Source organism: Malurus melanocephalus, unplaced genomic scaffold (assembly GCF_030028575.1).
Source record: "Malurus melanocephalus ecotype Western Australia unplaced genomic scaffold, MMel_1.1 scaffold_93, whole genome shotgun sequence".
NCBI classification, from domain to species: Eukaryota; Metazoa; Chordata; class Aves; order Passeriformes; family Maluridae; genus Malurus; species Malurus melanocephalus.
The window spans coordinates 634,986-652,852 of NW_026623325.1; the positions used below are offsets into that span (position 1 = coordinate 634,986).

The window sequence follows — 17,867 nt, forward strand, 5'->3', positions numbered from 1 at the left end:
GACAGCTGTGTTCTGGCCAGCAGCTGTCACTCACACCAGTCCCTTTACTACCCTTTTCCGTCTGTTTTCTCATTCTGGCTCCTCCCCTGTCCCTGCCTCTGATCCTTACCCCAAATATCCCATAACAAGGCRTGCACAGCCCCCTTCACACACCTCCTGAGAGGCTGTCCATCCATTGTCCATCCAACATCCTCAAATGCCTTTGCCCCACAGTCCCCACGGGGCTCATGGTCTGAGCTCTCAGCTGGGATGGCACAGCCTCAGCTGGGCACAYTGGCAGCAAATTCCYGTCCCTTCCCTCCCTGGCTGGAGASYCCCCAGCCCCCCACCCATCCCAGCCTCTGGGGCAGCAGGGAACCCTGTGGAAATTCTTCAGAGCCAGGAGGAGAAGGAGGAGGAGGAGGAGGAGAGCCTTGCCTTCAAWGGGCACATCAGAATTGCTGCTGAGCCTGAGAGCAGATTTGTAGCACATTGATGGAAATAGTTTGCGACATGAGAATCGAGTGTAGAGAAATAATTTATGTACTGAAAACACCTCTCCTATGCAGGGTCACAGAATGGCTAAATTCTGAAATATTTAACTTAATGCAACTGGCAGCAGCTACCGAGTACTTGTCCTCGAGGAACTGCTGACATTTGCAGTGCAGCCACAACRAAACCGACAATAGAGGGCCTGGAGCAAACCTACTGTCAAGGAAAAATCATTGCAGACTGCATTGTACATATTTATAAAACACAAATGATGCCCAAAACCTTTAAGCCTTGTGTGGCAGCCGTGCCCTACAGAAATACTCAACACCTTTACCCAAAGCATCCTCCCCTTTGGACACCAGTGGGTCAATCAGTTTAGCTCTGTGGTGGCCTCAGTACAGAGATGTCAGTAATGAAGCTGGGGAGCAAGTGAAGCCACACAAGCACGTCTGTGAGGCAGAGAGCCAGCTCCCTCCCCCTGATGCTGATGTGGGGCTCTGATAGCCGGCAGACATCATGCTCCACCGCCTCTTACACTTGGCAGGAGCCAGGGACTCCTCCACGGGGAAGTGGCCTTGCACAAATGCCAACGATGAGGCTCGATGCAGCCGCAGCTCCTTGCCCGGCCTMTTCCCATAGCAGATTTGGAAAGGGAAAAGCCCCCAGTGTGGCTGGTGCCTTGGGTCCCCCTCCAGGTGTGAGTGTTTCAGGATGCCCASTGGTTTCTGGACTGAGGCTCTCTCCTTAGGCATGTTTAGGAATTCCAAACAGAGGATATGGGGAGATGCTGAATACTGAGGCAAAATGTATCATAGTCTCTGCTCCTAATATATGTTTATTTGAATAACCTGAAATTGGATGTAAGACTACAGGTTTTGCTGATTTTTAGACCTTTTCTGGGTGATTTAAGAAATCATCATCAATACTCTTGGGCACGTGGTGTGACTCTTGGYGATGGTGCTGGGCCAGGAGGGGCCAAGAGTTGGACTCGATTCTTATGGGTCCCTTCCAACTCAGCAAATTCTGTGATGACAGTCTGTTCCAAAACATTTTACTTATTACTGAGTCAGCTGCTTTTAACTAAATTTGTCCATCTGTGATGAACACTGCTCCCCCTCACCTGGATATGAGCTACATGTCTGACACAAGCCTTCAACACCATCTCCTGAAGCATTCTCCTGGAACAAACAGTCTGCTCATGGCTTGGACAGGTGAACCCTCTTCTGAGTGAAAAACTGCCTGGATGTGTGGGCCCAGGTAGTGGAGGGCACGTGGTTTAGTGGTGGATTTAATSATCTTARACATCTTTTCCAACCTAAACAATTCTGTGATTCTACATGGATGTGCAAGCCCATGGCAAGAGCWGGGATTAGTGAAACCCTGAGGCCCCTTCCAGCCTGAATTATCCCATACCCCAGTGTTTTTATGGATAAAAAAGAGAGGAASTGACAGGCCCAGCTCAGTGAGATTGTTTGGGATGTTTTGTAGATGCACAGGCTGATCTGCRAGATGCAAACCAACGCTGTTTGCAGGGGTTGTGACAGTCTCACTGTGTGCGTGTGTGACAACATTTCTGCAAGGGGTCCCCAACAGCACTGGGCACCTTCCATCCCCCACATCTGGCTGTGTATGGGGGAACAGTGATGTTTAGGATGGGAGGAAACACCAGCCACCACCCTGACCCAGCCACCACCCTGACCCAGCAAACCAGGACACTTGGAGAAAAGACACATGCTGCAAAACAGGCAGCAGAGGAGGCAAATAACTTTGCTAAATGTCACAGAGCAGAGCTGGAAATGAGATGACAGCCACCAGGTCCTGGGGCCACATATGTCCCCAGAACAAAAAACGGTCTGAAACAGMAGCTCTGAACAGAAATCCAATGATCTGGAGTTTTGGATAAAGAGACACCTTCAGTTAAGGGTCATGCTTCATTTCCTGGACCTATAATCCATTTTGCTTGAACTCTACATACTCGTTTTAACAAGGATTAGATGGTAGATGCCTTCCCACTTCCTGAATTGGGCTGTGCTAGAGAGATAAAACTTGCAGGGATAAAGCAATAGCATTTACAAGATTGATTAAGAAGAATGGAAAAGCCCACCAAAACGAAAAAACAAAAACACAAAAAAAAAGAAACAAAAAAAAACCCCAAACAACCAAAAAAAAAAAACCCCAAAAAAAAAAAAAAAAAAAAAAAAAAAACACCAAAAAAAAAAAAAAAAAAAAACCCCAAAAAAACCAACCAAAAAAAAAAAAACACCTTTACAAACCACAAAATCAAACAATAAAAATTAAAAAACCAAATGAGGACATTTCTGGCACAGGGGTCCTTTACTAGGGTTCAAAAAATACAAAAACTTCCAATGCAGGTTGAGAACAAATTGCCCTAATTTTAGGGTATATTAATCTCTGAAATTACCTAAAAGGAATGATGGCTAGCACTTGTAAAACAGAGGCAGGATGCTCACTAACAATGAGAACATGAACCCCTGTGGGACAGAAAGCCCAAGAAGTCAGGTAATTTGTCYGTTTGCTTCATTCTGTGTCCTTGACAGCGGTGGAAGAGAAGTCACAGCCATTGTTTCTTCCCTAACTCAGTCATCTTTTTATTTTATGTTTTTTTCTGGGAGGTTTTGCTACTTCACAAAAGAAGTAAGCATTTGGGAAACATCTCACCTACTGTTTGTCACAAAAACTTGCACAGCTGCTCCAAAGGAACCACCCTAGTTTATGGACACAGGCAGCTGGTGACCCASGGTGAATGGGACAGGTTGGGGACACTCAGCTGGAGCCAGGACAGACGAGGGGGCCACTCGAACCCCACCACCTTCTCACAGAATCTACTGGGTTYGCATGGCAAGGTTTTGGYAGCAGGGGGCTACAGAAGATGTGGTGGGCATGTGTGAAATGCTGCCAGAAGGTTCCCTGTATCCAACAGAGCCAATGCCAGCCAGCTCCAAGAYRRTCCCACTGCTGGTCACAGCTGAGCCCAGCAGCTGRGACAAAAGATTTATGAAAGGCAAAAAAATGCACAATGGCACCTGGAAAGAGGAGTGAGAACATGTGAGAGGAACAGCTCTGTAGACACCCAGCTCAGTGCAGAGGAGGGGCAGGAGATGCTCCAGGTGCCAGAGCAGAGATTCCCCTGCAGTCCCTGGTGCAGCCCATGGTGASRCAGCTGTGCCCCTGCAGCCCASGGRGATCCACAGGGATGCAGAGATCCACCTGCAGCCCATGGAGGACCCCATACCAGAGCAGAAGGGTGCTCACTGCAGTGTCCAGCATTGCAACAGACATTCTGAAAAGGTTCAGTACAATCCATTTTGGATCTTACCAGTATTTAGTTCCTTCACTGAGGCGTTGCAGTGATCGTCCCCATTAGCACTCTTTTCTGTGACTGCACAGCACAAGCCTCGTGCAGTAGCAGGGCGTGTGTCTTGTAAGACAGCAGAGCATTTCAAAYTGTGCTGGGTCTTCATCAGGTTGTTCACCATACACTTAACAGCTGAAAGCATTCCAGCATCAGCTACAGCTCAAAAGCAGACACGTATTTCACATCAAAGCACACTCTGATATACTGTTTCTTCAGACAGCAGAGATAAATGACTTGTTGGGAGATACCAGTTGTAGGACAGAAGACTTATATTGCAGAGATTAGAGATTTTCTAAAGCTTTATTTTTGATGCAATGAATCAGTATTTGCGGCTCGATGTAATCTTGGCAGCACAGCAATTCACTTTATACCATTTTGAAAAGAAGTGGAAATGCAGAGTAGCTGCTTTATTTCAAAATAGCATTGTGTCAATCAGTCTTTTTGTTTGTTTTTAAGGAGGTGTATATGCAGGGCTGTTAGATGACAGGTCTCAAAATGCATACATAGTATTTTACCTTTGGAAAGTGCCTGTTACAGATCAGATTCTGCACACTACTGTTTTCATTAAAACAGCTGAATATGAAAAGGAAGAATGAATTGCAGTGAAATCAGAGCCTGCACACATTATACATTCTAGTATTGTTCTAAGTGCATGACGTCTACTGTATTACACGGGTCTCGATAAATGCAGCCCTGCTTACAGATACAATTGCAGGATTAGAGCCCAAAATAATAAGTGATTCTGTATTTTCAAGTAAAGATATTTATAACTTCGTTAACAGACTTCCCCCCCCTCTTCCAAACCTGCTGGAGAGTATCCATTCTGTTTCATAAAGAGCTAAAAGCCTGTTATGCTGATAACATTTTGGAACAGCTCAGCGCACTGGACCCTCTTTGTGTGTTTCACAAATGAGAGTGACTTGGGAGYAGCAGCAACTTGAGGACAGCAGAGTTAAGCAGAACAGGACCYGAAACTCCAGTACTGGCCAATATTAACTGAAGTGAGGCAGGGATCTTGGAAACAGAAAGCTAAAGAATGAATCAATGACATTTCAGAAGTGCTGTATGCCTCCACACACACATACTCAGATGTGTTTAGTACAGCCGTTCGTGTTACCTCTATAACCCTGCTAATACTAAAGAATATATCTTGCTCTCATTCATTGGTTTACTCTCCTCCTTTCCTTGCTCCCAAGCCTAATATGTATTATCCCACAACATCTCTCCTCAYCTCCATATTGTTGACTGAATCCCACTAGCWGAAAACATTCTCCTATCACTAYATGAAGAGAAAAAGGGTAGAAATTMTTGCTTGAGAATTAYTAGAATTTACAAAACTCAACAGGATGATAGCATGCTRTAGGAATGATGCCACCCAAAGTGGAGGAAAAATGCTTCAGTCTTTCCTCACGCAGGATTTGCAGTGGCATCATTGGGACTTTTGCCTCAGCAATAGCTGGTAGAACTGACACATAAAAAAATTACACAGAATATAAACTGAATTTATGACATAACAAATAATATTTAATATATAGCATTGAATTCATACACATCAATACCAGTGCTGTAACAACAAAACAGAACTTGTAAAATTAGCAGCAGGTTTTTGCAAGTACAAAAATACACATTTTTTTCAGAACATATATAATAGCAAAATTYAACAGGATATATTATACAAACTCAAAGCATTTAGATAATGCATTATTCTAATATATTTTATGATGTATGACAGACAGCCAGACTGAGTGCAGCCTCAGCAGGTTTGTAGATGACAGGATGCTGAGASGTGCAGCTGACACAACAGAAGGACGGGATGCCATCCAGAGGGACCTGGACAAACTTGAGAAGTGGGCCCATGAGAACCTCAGGAGGTTCAACAAGTCTGAGTGCAAGGGGCTGCACCCTGCCTGGGCTGGGACAATCCCAGATACAGGTACAGACTGGGAGAAGAACTCTTTGAGAGCAGCCCTGTAGGGAAGGGCCTGGGGGTGCTGGTGGATGAGAGGCTGGACATGACCCAGCCATGTGCACTCATGGCCCAGAAAGCCAAACATGTCCTGGGCTGCATCCAAAGCAGTGTGGGCAGCAGGGCAGAGAGGGGACTCTACCCCTCTGCTCTGCTCTGCTCTGCTCTGGTGAGACCCCACCTGCAGTGCTGCATCCAGATCTGGGGTCCCTGCACAGGAGGGACATGGGACTTGTTGGAGCGAGTTCAGAGAAGACCAGAAAGAACATTAGAGGAATGGAAAAACTCCTCCATAAGGAMATGTTGAGAGTTGGAATTGTTAAGCCTGGAGAAGGAGAGGCTTCAGGAAGACCTCACTTTGGCCTTCCAGTATCTTAAGGGGGTTTTTAAAAAACAGATGACTTTTTATACGGGCAAGTAGTGGCAGGACAAGGGGCAAGGTTTTAAACTAACAGCAGGATTCAATTAGATATTAGCAAGAAATTAATTATTCAGAGAGTGGTGAAGCACTAGAGCAGGTTGCCCCAAGAAGTTATGGAACTGGAAGTGTTCAAGGCCAGGTTGGATGGGGCTCTGAGCAATCTGGTCTAGTGGAAGATGTCCCTGTCCATGGCAGGGGGATTGGAACTGGATGATATTTAGGGTCCTTTCCAACCTAATTCCATTCTGTGATTCTGTTTTAGATGTTGCGTAATAGAATTACATGTGTTCTGCTTGCAATAATACATAATTCCATTTACAGCAATGTTAAGAAACTATTCACAACTTAAACATGAACAGAATAGCCAACAAAGCACAACAARTGAAACACAGAGTTGCAGATGTAAGTTACAAGCTTCAGCATTTCCCTTTACATATTTTTGGGCTTACTTTTTTCTTTSTTTTGCAGTGTGAAAGAAATAACTACACCTATTGAACATACTGTTTCAACATACAGAAAACAACACACTTACTCCTTGGAGGACAATGAAGGTAATACTTATCAGTTTCAGAACAGTAGTATAATACCACAGTTATGGAAGCTATGCTGACTTTGCACGCTACATCAAAAGCACAGAGGACTGGGACTCACATCTGCAAGGCTCAACACTTGAGTGTTCAAGGAGGGAGGTGCAGCAGGCACCCTGCTGCCCTGGCAGGCTCAGGGAACAGGGCACTGGCCTTAGTCACCTCCTGGGCCCCTTCCAGATTTTCAGGAGATTTCTGTTTGCTTGCTTTTCAGCAATTTTTATTATTCTTACAATGTTCTTGCAAAGCTTTATATCGGAACACTACTCAGACAGTTTCCTAAAAAAAGAAAACCTGTGAGTCCGAGGACTGCTCAATTAAATTTGAACAACCTGGATGTTAAACTTAAAATGAACACACATCAACACCAAAGGCATTTTCTTTATGGTGTTTATTTTAAGCATTAAGATTCCTCTGCAAAAAGCTTTGGTCAGTCTCTTCAAACTTTGGATTGCTGTAATGCTTTTCTAGACCTCCTCTTTGATCATGAAGTCTGTCTCTTCCAACGACTTTCAGAGACAATGGCTGAAAGTCAGGCTTACTGAAATAGCCATCGACTCCATCAGTAGATTTCCGGGGTCCTGACCTGCTGTTGGGCCCCACCAAGCCCTCCTCAGCCCCAGYGTCAGTAGGTTGTGGAGATGGTGGYACCTTGGTGGGCGTAAGCAAACAGTCATCAGCCACAGGAGCAGCAGTGTCTTCATGTTTCTTTAGGGACTGAAAAGTGCTATCGAAAGGGGAGGAGGTTTCACTTAGGGTAAACAGAGCCTGGTCTGAAAACTGGGAGAAAGCACTGTCCAAGGAGCAAATGGACGACACAGATGGAGAAGTCCCAGAAGATGACTGGCTAAAAGAGCTAAATCCTGAGCAAATATTTAATCCCTCTGGTGTTGGAGGCAGGAGACAATGGGATAAGTCTTTCCTCTCAATGTTTTGGTATGTGTTGTCACTTTTACCAACATTAAACCCTAAAATCAAGCTCTGCTTGCTGAGCTTCTGCCTTTCCACCTGCAATGAGCGGCGCTGGCAGAGACAGTCTTCATCTTCATGAGACAGGACAATGTCACAGCTGGCCTTGCGCGTTGCCTTCTCACGCCCGGCGCCAGAGCGAGCGGAACCGGCGGTTTGGAGGCCGACTGTGGGCTCGGAGGAGCGCCGGTGCCTCCTCACGGTCTGTGGAGCACCCGAGGTAGCTGCCGAGGGGAAATCCAGTGCACCAGAGTAGGGAGACTCGTTTGAGTTTTCTTGTGAGAAAAACTTCAGCCGCCTGTCAGCGGAAATGGCCAACTGCTTCAGCTTGGTTTGGCTTTGGATTTCATCCACCTCTGTCTGCTCCGAATCGCCATCGCTCAGAGTGAAGACAGACTCCCTGCTTCTGTTATCCTGATCATGGGTTTTAATCCAGTCACTGGAGGAAGAGTCAGCTTCATCATTCGCCTCATTTTCCAGGCTGTCATAGGAAGAGTCATTCTGATGGAGAGAAGCAACATCTGCAAGGACAAAACAAGTATTAACGTACCAGTGGTTGAACCACCCTGTAGACAAGCAGCTTCTTTTTTTTCTTTTTCCCCTTTGGTAAGCGTTCTTTACTTTCAGGAGCATTTGCCCTTTAAAAATTCTTCAAGCAGAAATACTAATAATTTCATACAAAATTACTGTCTTAATTTTGAAATGCAAAAGCTGAAGTGAGTACTTAAGATACAGTTCAGCCAAGAAATGCAGGATAACAGCAAAAATAAGGGTTAGGGGTTTTTTTTTGTGGGTTTGGTTTGGTTGTTTTGAAGTGGGGAACTTTAGTATTAGATAATCCAGCCGTAAACAATGATTTACATACATACATGTACCGAATTGGTAGTTTATTTAATTTTTCTTTTCATTATTGAATATTGAAAACAACATTTAACCTTTCTCTTGGTCTTTTAGACAAATGAAGAAAATGGCATACTTCTTACTTCCAGAAAACACAAAATTATTAAGAGCAACAATGTGCAACTTTAGTCACCACATTTGCACTGAGCAGTGCGCACCTGGGCCCTACCCTGTATCAGCAGTAACTGGAATTACATTAAATCTCTTTTGCTCTGGGTTAGGCTAAGCTGCCTTATCTCACATTTGCAGCAGACACAGTTCATGCCTGGGCAGCCACCACACCTCAGTGCCTGCCTGAAAACTCATTCAGCTGCTGTAACCTGTCGTGGGTCTGAGCTCTCATTGCTAGCACATCCCAGCACAGCACACTCCATGTGCATCATTCCTGGGGAGGGGGCAGGCCAAATTTCACTGGATTTCATCCAATCTCACTGGAGGCAGAGCACAAAGAGTTCGAAATAGCCACTCTGAGTTAGTCAGACATGCTGACATAAAGTGCCATTGCCACTTTCAGTACAGGCCATCTGTGACAAAATTTATTTTATAAAAATGCTTGTTTAGAAATACTTTAAGGAGAGACACAAAACTCCAGTCGAAATCAGAGGGTTGGAGAGAAAAAAAGCATCAATGATTACCTGGAAAGCTCTGTCAACTAGTCTGCCAAACACTTTCAGTCACCAGTTCCATGATTTTTCTGTGCTAGCAGCAAAATCTGGATGTTCCACTGAAACTCTGGAGACCTGTTTCTTTTCATAGTGAAGAATAGACACTTTCAACCCTAATATGATGGTATAACAGCTGTATTATGACCACTGTTGATCACTGACTTCCTGATATCCTGGGAAAACACAGGCTGATGCAAAACTTCTAGACTTGAGAGGAAACCTTCTCTAGATTTTTTCTTCTTTTATTTTGTTTCTCCTCCCTCGTTTTTTAACCGTAGTGGTTCAGATGACTGGTATAGGAGCAAAAGATTCTTTGTGAAAACGTTTTGTGATACGGTTGAGGTTTATGCTAAGTTGAATCAGTGCTTATGACCAATTCTTTGGGCAGAGGAAAGAGAACAGCAGCATCTGGGAACACCACATGAAGAAGAAACAGCATTCTTCTGTGTTCTACCAGTCTTTTGCCTGGCCAAGTTTAGCTGTCTTAACAGGATCAAAACATCAATCGGCATTACCTGAGCTGTTCTCTCTCTTGCATGTCATCAGTATTTCTCCAAAGAGGGAAGCAATTTCATCTCCAAAAATCCTGCAGCAATTCTCAATGAGGAACTGTACCAGATTAGAAATCTGCAACAAAGAAATGGGAGAGAGATGTCTTGTCAGATCTTCTATTATTGAACTCAGGGGAAGCTCACCATACAGATGAGGAACAGGAGCAAACTGTCATCTATGAAGGCAGCCAGGAACTACTCTCAGTCTCCTGGGCCCACAGAAACTATCCTGGTATACATCCTTGTATGCATCTTTTCCATTCTACTGTGTCCTGTGCTGAGGTCACCACAATCAGAGACCTTGCTGAGAAGCATTTTGCTAATACAATGGGCATTGCTTCATGACCTCTCTCCCCTTCTTCCAGGCAGATCATGAGAATGGATTGATGAATGTTGCTGGAGCCCTGATAAGAGGACAAGCCCTGATCTGAAGAGATACTGACTGTTCTCAAGTTTGTAACCAACAGCATGGTTGAATGGAATGAAAGTTGGTTTGGTTTTCTACTACACCTAAGTGTTTCTTACCTTTTTAATAAATTCACTTTCTGTGTCAGGAGTGGAGGAAACAGGAGGCCAGAGCAGGCTAGGTGCAATGCAGACAGCCAGATTAAATGCATTCATCTGATTCTCTTCAGATCGCATTGCTATCCCATGCAGGACTCCAAAGATGTAACGTAAGAGAACAACATTAGCTCTGGGGAGATGCTCTATTAACCTGAAAACATATACAAATGGAATTCTTCACATCAGTGACCACTTTCCATTGATACACACAAGTCAAGATAATGGAAATGCAGAAACAGAGCCCACTAATGAAACCAGGGAGGGTGTCAAAGAGATGTTCTTGTTCAGCTGTTTGCCCTCACTGTGCCTCTGCGCAGTTTTCACGAACAGCAGAAGACACCATAACACAAAATCATGCTCTGTCAAATGAATGAATCAAGTACAATGCACGACATGAAACCGCTCTTCACCTAAGTTGCTTATAATTCACTATTCACTTCCTCAAAGAGTTCAGTTGTCTCTCCATGCCATCTAGTTGCCTTATGCATGTGTGTAAGTACTCCTGAGGTCAGAGATTGAAAAAACCTCCATTTCCTGTGACACAAACTGCCTACTTCTGTTTTAAACCACCTGCAAGGTTGGAGGTTTCCCTTGTCACTATGCTCCAGCATTTAATTTTTAATTCCATCTTGGCTTCAAAATGATCACTAAAATTTGGGATGAATGAGGGGAAATATATGAAGAATTCATTTCAGCTTCCCTTTCATCCCGGACTCCAAAGTTCCCTGCAGTTAATTTTGGATTTTGAATCAGACAGAAATTCTGGTTTTGGACAGCATATTTGCTAGTAATGCAAGTTGGTCTTTTCATGAAAGGATATTTAATGTATTTACTGATGTCCACAAAAGGCAGGAAAGCAGGACAAGAGTCAGAAATTGTCTCATACAGACAATCACTTAAGTATATATGTAAGCTTCAGTGCTCTGACATAAACAAAGTTATTTTTAGCATCTATTTAAAAAAAATAACTATAGGTTGAATATTTGTGATTCTGCGTCCTGGAATATACATTTATAGGAAAAGAATGTTGAGAATACAAATTACTACCTCTGGATGCTTTTTATCTTCTCTTCATTATTTCCTTGATCCATCACAGAGACCCACTTATCACACAGCTGGGATGATAAAATGCTGCCTGGGATGTTGCGAAGAAAATCCTTATCATGAGAAAGGAAGAAGAAAATACGTGAGCAGCTGTTCTGGGGCACATGAGGGAGCAGGAATAAGATACACAGATACAAGATGATGTATCCATGGGATGTGTTGTTATACACAGCAACCAAAACCAGAAGAAAATCATCTGAGATAAAGAGGTACTTTAGATTATACTTAAAGTGAGTATTTTCCTGCCTTTCCTTACCCTTTTCTGTCAAAATACAGGTATTTGAATGCTTCATCTGATATTGCTGAACTAAAAAATCTGCAGTGAGACCAGTTATTTCTGATGCTGCATAATGTCTGTCTTTACTTATCACTCAACTTCATCTGCAGTCCTGGCTTCTTCTCCTCAGCTGACAAGCTCAAATACCTTCAGACCACAAGCACTCCAAGGCATCCCTACCTGCCTTCCCCCGATCAGTGGAGTACTTAAACTAGTCACTGATAGCCTTGCTATTCCTCTTTCCTACCACCTCAACCATTGGCAGGGAAATTATTGCGGTTTAGGGAGAAGATCAAATCCTAACTTCCCAAAAATGTTAGGGTGAGGGAAGCTGTGATGCCTTTTTTGCACAAGGAACATTGTTTTTGACATACAAGACTGCAACAAAAGATAATGCATGGAAAAAATATGGCAAGTATTTATGGCAACACTATAAACTCCCTAGGGTCTGCAGTGCAGGGTAATATTGACATGTAAGTTGACAGTCTGCAAACGTGCCTTTTAGTATTTCATATGCAGAGATAAAGTAACAGAACCAGGCTGTAGCAGAGACCTCAGGAAAGCTGGCAGCAAAACAAGCTGACTAGTCCTCTTCCTCACCTAATTCAGTGGCAGCCTCTTTTGGAGATCCTCACGCCAGCCCATCCTTGTTAATTCTGCCCACCAATTCCTCTTCGGGCCTGTCCCTGGAGAAGAGCCCTCCTTGGTTGTGCACAAGATCTGTGCTGCGCTCACCCAAAAAAGGGAGAAAGGAACATGCCTCACATACCTTAAACAAAGATGCTGTCACAAATATGGATTCACAGGCCAGGTCCACTTCAGCACCTGAATCAAGCTTCTCCTTGAGCTCTTTGAATGTTTTTGTACTTCCAGAGCGTCTGAAAATACCCTTGGTGGAAGGGCCCTCTTGGTAAAGGAGAAAAAGCATGTCCTAAAAAATTAAAAGGCAAAGAGGCTTTCTCATAAATATATTTTATTGTCCAGTGCCACTAAAACACAGTTTTGCCATCTTTGCCACAGCTGAAAACCTTTTAGTCCTAAAAAATATCAGAAATCAAACACAAGTCAAGTCTGCCCCTCCAAACCATGCCAAACTGCACAGCAAAGCTGTGATCTGGAGCTCTGCTTCTGGAAAACAACCCCTCAGAAATACTGTGCTGCCACTGCTAAGCACTAACTTTCTGCATGATCTTCCAGGACCCATGCAAGTTTCAGCTATGTCATTTAAACATATAAACATTGTGTTACAGAAAAAGAGTGATCTAGCTAATTCAAAGCTGTGCATCTGACAGTGGTCTTAGCCAGTCACCATTTAGCAGGAATATATGAGACCCTCACTGCTCACCATTGTGGTCAATATTATTACCAACCAGAAATAGACTTCTGTTCCACTGCTGATGTTGGAAAAAAGAAGATTTCACTCTAAGCTGCAAAGTGCTTTGTTTGTTAATATCTATCTGCACTTCTACAGCAGATCACAGTCAGGTTTTTACCCTCCTTGCTGCCTGTGAGTGGTATCAGACTCTGCAAGCAGCTCAGGGCTGTCAGCAGGACCACCTCTGGGGCAAGGTGCACCCGCTTGGGAGGTCAATCCAAGGGGGATAAAGCTTGGCTTATGGCTCCCCTGAAGCCAGTGAGGCTGCATAGGATTAAACAAGTAGGCAGCTGCTTCTTTTAAAAGGAAGGGGAAAGCAAGCAGATCCCTGCCTAGCTTTTAAAATAACAGGAGGGACTGATTTTTTTTCTGTTAAGTAAGAGAGCAAAACAAGCAGAAAAGGAAATGCTGAAACTTCTCCAGAGATAATATGTTCATGATATTTGCCAGATGCTTAGTTCTCTGCGGTCTCCTGTTGGCCATCTCTCAGACATGATGGTCACCTCTTGCAGATCGGCTCCAAGCAATGAAGAATTTATCATGTTTATCTCTTTGAAAGGGGAAACGTGCAGAGAGTCTCTAGATTATGTGTATACACACAGTGGATTGAGGACCAAGTTATCAAAAATAATGGCAAGAAAAGGGACRTTGGGGGGGTCCTGGGACAATGGTCCATCATCATTAAACTCAACTAGTGAACAGTAATGGCTAAGGAATGGAGTCTGGGAACTTTCCCAGTCTGGGCTATAGGTCTTCCTGCCACACAGCAATGCAAATAAGTCCAATGGAAGCTATTATTTTTATTCTTTAATGTTTCTTTCTTGCTCTTGCAGAAGTCCAAGATCAAGAATTCATTTAAGTGCAGATGCTTTGGAGGAGCACCTTCATGGCAGCAGGACTAGTGTCAGCATTTTAGTTTACTTTGCAGGAATTTAGAGCTCTGTCATCAAAACAGGCTGAGTCCCACAGCACAGGATATTAGCACATGAACAAATGCTCCAAAAATACATTTTGAACAAAATATTAGTAAGATAAACATGGGAAGCCCCTATTAAACTAACAAACCCAGAAGAAATTATATGAATGAAGCTATGATGCAAAACAATTCARTGTGGCAATGGCTAAAAGAGAGCCATTCAGCTGTGAAAGCAAGTTGGAGGCTCTGAAGCAGTTATCCAGCATGCCTGCAGCATTCATCCCCAATATTCTCYTTCTCTTGCGGGTAAATCCCATTCAGTCCCCCAGTAGTCCATTCTCCAGAGATGCTGCATGAATTCAGAAGTAAGTTATATTTTGTGGCATAAACACGATGTTTAAAATTCAAAGCATGAATTCTATCAAGCTGTGATTCTATGCTTAGTAACTCGGGAGACTTTTCAGATAAAAATTTACTAATATTTATGTTGCAGAGAAATTTCTGAAATGCAGCATTAGCCCACCCCTTAAACAAAGAGAAGGAGGGATCAGGTGATCACAGTCATACAGAGTCCACCTCTGGAGGGCTAATTTAAATAACCTAAATGATGAAAATGCAAACTTCTCCTTTGAAAGAAAATAACAACCCCACACTAATAAAAGACCTGGAAAGTCCAGCCTATCAGGCAGTGATAAAGCATCACATCAAKCACAAGCTTAGGAGACAAAACACCTCTTCCTCTAAACTGGTGTAACCCCATTGATTTCAGTGGGGTTCTGCCACCTGCTTCCAGCCAGAAGTCAGGCTAGGTTAGGATGAAGTGCCCAATCCTGCAGGGCTCACTCCCACTCTGTTAATACTTCAGCTGCTGCACTGGCAACAGGGCAGCCCTCCAATGACCAAAAATGCCACATAYATGCCTTAATTATGCCTAGGAATGGGCTCTAGGACATCCTTTTTCATGTTCCTAGTCTGATTTTGAAGGCACCCACAGCATCAAAGCTCTATCAAGACAGGATGCAAAGATGCTACTGTAGCCTCCACATTTCCATCTATTTTTGCAGTGGTCCTGTCAGACCAAAAATGAGGACTCAGAGTGCCTGCCTGCCCTGGAATGCCTTCAAGAAAGGCTCTGAAATTGCCTAGTTCCAGGCAGGTGGCATTTTTATGCATGCGTGGGCTGCCTATATGGGACAGTAGATGAGACATTTATGGATGTGGGGATTTTACAGAGATCTTGGGAGTGGTTTAAAGTATGAATGTGGCATTTATTTACACTCTTTAAGTGAGGATTAGAAAACCAGGGTTACAGCATGGGAAAAATAATCCAGAGCAGCAGACTGATCGCATACATTTCTCAAGCAGTTATTAACTGGGCCTGATCACAGYATATGTTAAAAACCAAAGCTCTTGCTGAGAACCACAAATGAGGTTTCCCTTTGGAAACCTTCCTGGTTTCTTTGCTTGGGTAGTTTCAATGCCCCRTTTACAACCATATCCTCATTCACTACACAGAGACATTCCACCACTGTAAGACCCAACCCTGAGCCTGCAACTCACCAAGAGGGGTTTGGGCAGGTTGTCATCCTCACAGATGGTTGTTAGTAAGAGGCCAAAGAGCTTCCCAGGAGCAGCAGATGTTGAGCAGAGGGGTGTATTGTCCAAGTTAGTGCCTGGGCCACGCCAAAAAGCCCAGTTTATGATAGACCTTTTCCTTTTAAATGACTTTTGGCTTAAGTCTGGGGAAAGAGAAAGGTGTTTATTACGAGAAATGCATTTCAATTCCAGTCCTAGTATTTGGCTTTTGGTGGTTGCTATGGCTTCAAACGAAAAAATGTCATTAACTCAACCAAGTCCTTGCATCCAGCTAAGCCTAACCCACCACGCACATACCTCTATGTGTGTGTGTGTGTGTGTGTGTGTGTGCATGTGTAGAACGTGTTGCCTGAATCATGCCCTGAAGAGGATCTGCACTGCACTGCACTGCTGGAGCACTCTCCATCAAGTGCAGGATGGCAAACCTCAGCCTGCTGACATCACACAGAGCCAGATTCTGCTGAAAAACTCGTTTTCCACCCAAAGGTGCAAAACTGGCGCCCTAACCTTGGCATACCATCCAGAAGCATCTTAATTCTCCTGGCAACGCGGGTGACGCTCCCGACAAGTAACACCAGAAAATCAACAAATGGGGTGAGGTATTTTCCGACCAGGAAAAGCCACTGCCTTTGCTCTCTTCAAAGAGCAGCGCAAGAGTACCATCAGTGTCCTCGCTCCAAGCATTTGCTGACCATGGCCCAGGGACAGTGCCTACCCTTTAATCAATGCCTTCCAGATGGTATTTCAGCATGCTGCCAGCATACTGATGGGTTTGCCTTCATTTTTAACATGTTTCATGAGATATTGACAGAGCTGCATTAATTAAAGCTCTTATTTGCAGTGTATAGAGAAGGAAAAGGACTGGTATTGGGACACAAAAAGGGWTTTTTTCTCAATAGGTCAGTGTGAAGTCTTAACAGCACAGGCTACTGCTAAGGGGAGGAGTGTGGACTGTTACTACAGAGGTGCTAACTGGGAAAAACTCACTCTTACACACTTTTCAAAGTGTTTTCAAAGCCAATCAACACTGATTTAGTTGCTTGCCTACCCCATACACATTTTAATTAGCTGGTTCCTCCAAACATTTTACTTTATGCTGTTGTGGATGCGAGAAGCAAGGCTTGCAGAAGTAAGGATTGTGGTACAAAACCAGATTTTTCTCTCCTATACTTTATTAGAATTTGGGTTTTAGCTCAAAGAATGATTTACTCTATACGTCATTCCATTCCAGATCACGCTCCCTTTGGGAATGGGTGTAAGTCTTTTCATTAGATGCTTACAGGATGAAAAGTTACAGGTCAGTCAAAATGTGAGCATATGAATGTGAAAGCCCGAAGAAAAATTCTTTTCATAAAAAATAATGAGGATACATATTTTAAGCAGTCCAAAGCTTCAAGAAATATAAGTCTGGCTTTACTGTGTGTATAAGGCTTTACTTAACACATCTTGTTTTGGGAGAACATAACTGACCTGTAACTTTCCAAATGACRTTTTTTTCCTTCGGATGAGCTGGATATTAGCACATAAATAAGGTTTGCTTCATAAACTGAGGTTTGCCAGAATTCTAGTGACACCATGGCAAATTCATACGATTTTTTTTTTTCTGTCAACCCTGTAGATCTCAGTGGAAGCAAAAATTAAGAAAATATGCTATTTTTGAGAACAAGGAATAGCAGAAGTGAATATTTAAAAATGGGTCTTAAAACTAGGAACTCTTCTTAGTCTCTTACTGATTGTTCCCCTCTTGACAGCCATGCYTCAAACTGAGAATGTGAGAGCAAGTGGTCACTGTAACTAACTGAAGCTCTCTTCTGGGACAGGAAGAAAATCTTAGSCAGTGTTATTCAGCAGACCAGGGCAGAAACCAACAACTGATGTACAGCAACAAAATGCATTGTCACTTAAAAACTAACATTCACTGAACAACAGGTAGCTCATCCTTTTCATAACCCTTTTTAAGGGGGTTGAGAAGTCTTAAGCTAAAGAGCAGATAAGAAGGGGTGGATGTACAGGTTCTTTCCATGAACCTGTGCAAAGTTACCATACTAGGAGAAGCCTAGACTGCTCTCAGCCGAGACAGATGCCAATTATTGCTCTGCAAAAGTACTTACATACAAAAAACACAGGGC

The 17,867-nt window shown here is 43.5% G+C and overlaps 1 protein-coding gene across 1 annotated transcript in view; it reads right to left on the minus strand.

The window, feature by feature from the left end:
* Nucleotides 1-5,362: 5,362 nt before the first annotated feature.
* The window catches only part of ARHGAP20 (Rho GTPase activating protein 20), a 58,667-nt gene continuing 46,162 nt past the window's right edge, over nt 5,363-17,867 (minus strand). Inside the window, exons 10-15 of the mRNA XM_057368478.1 lie at nt 15,703-15,881; nt 12,621-12,782; nt 11,518-11,627; nt 10,432-10,621; nt 9,871-9,982; nt 5,363-8,311 (exon numbers count right to left, since the gene is read on the minus strand). Of these exons, the coding sequence (XP_057224461.1) occupies nt 7,218-8,311; nt 9,871-9,982; nt 10,432-10,621; nt 11,518-11,627; nt 12,621-12,782; nt 15,703-15,881 (1,847 nt within the window). The 3' untranslated portion in view covers nt 5,363-7,217. The remainder of the gene's footprint in view (nt 8,312-9,870; nt 9,983-10,431; nt 10,622-11,517; nt 11,628-12,620; nt 12,783-15,702; nt 15,882-17,867) is intronic.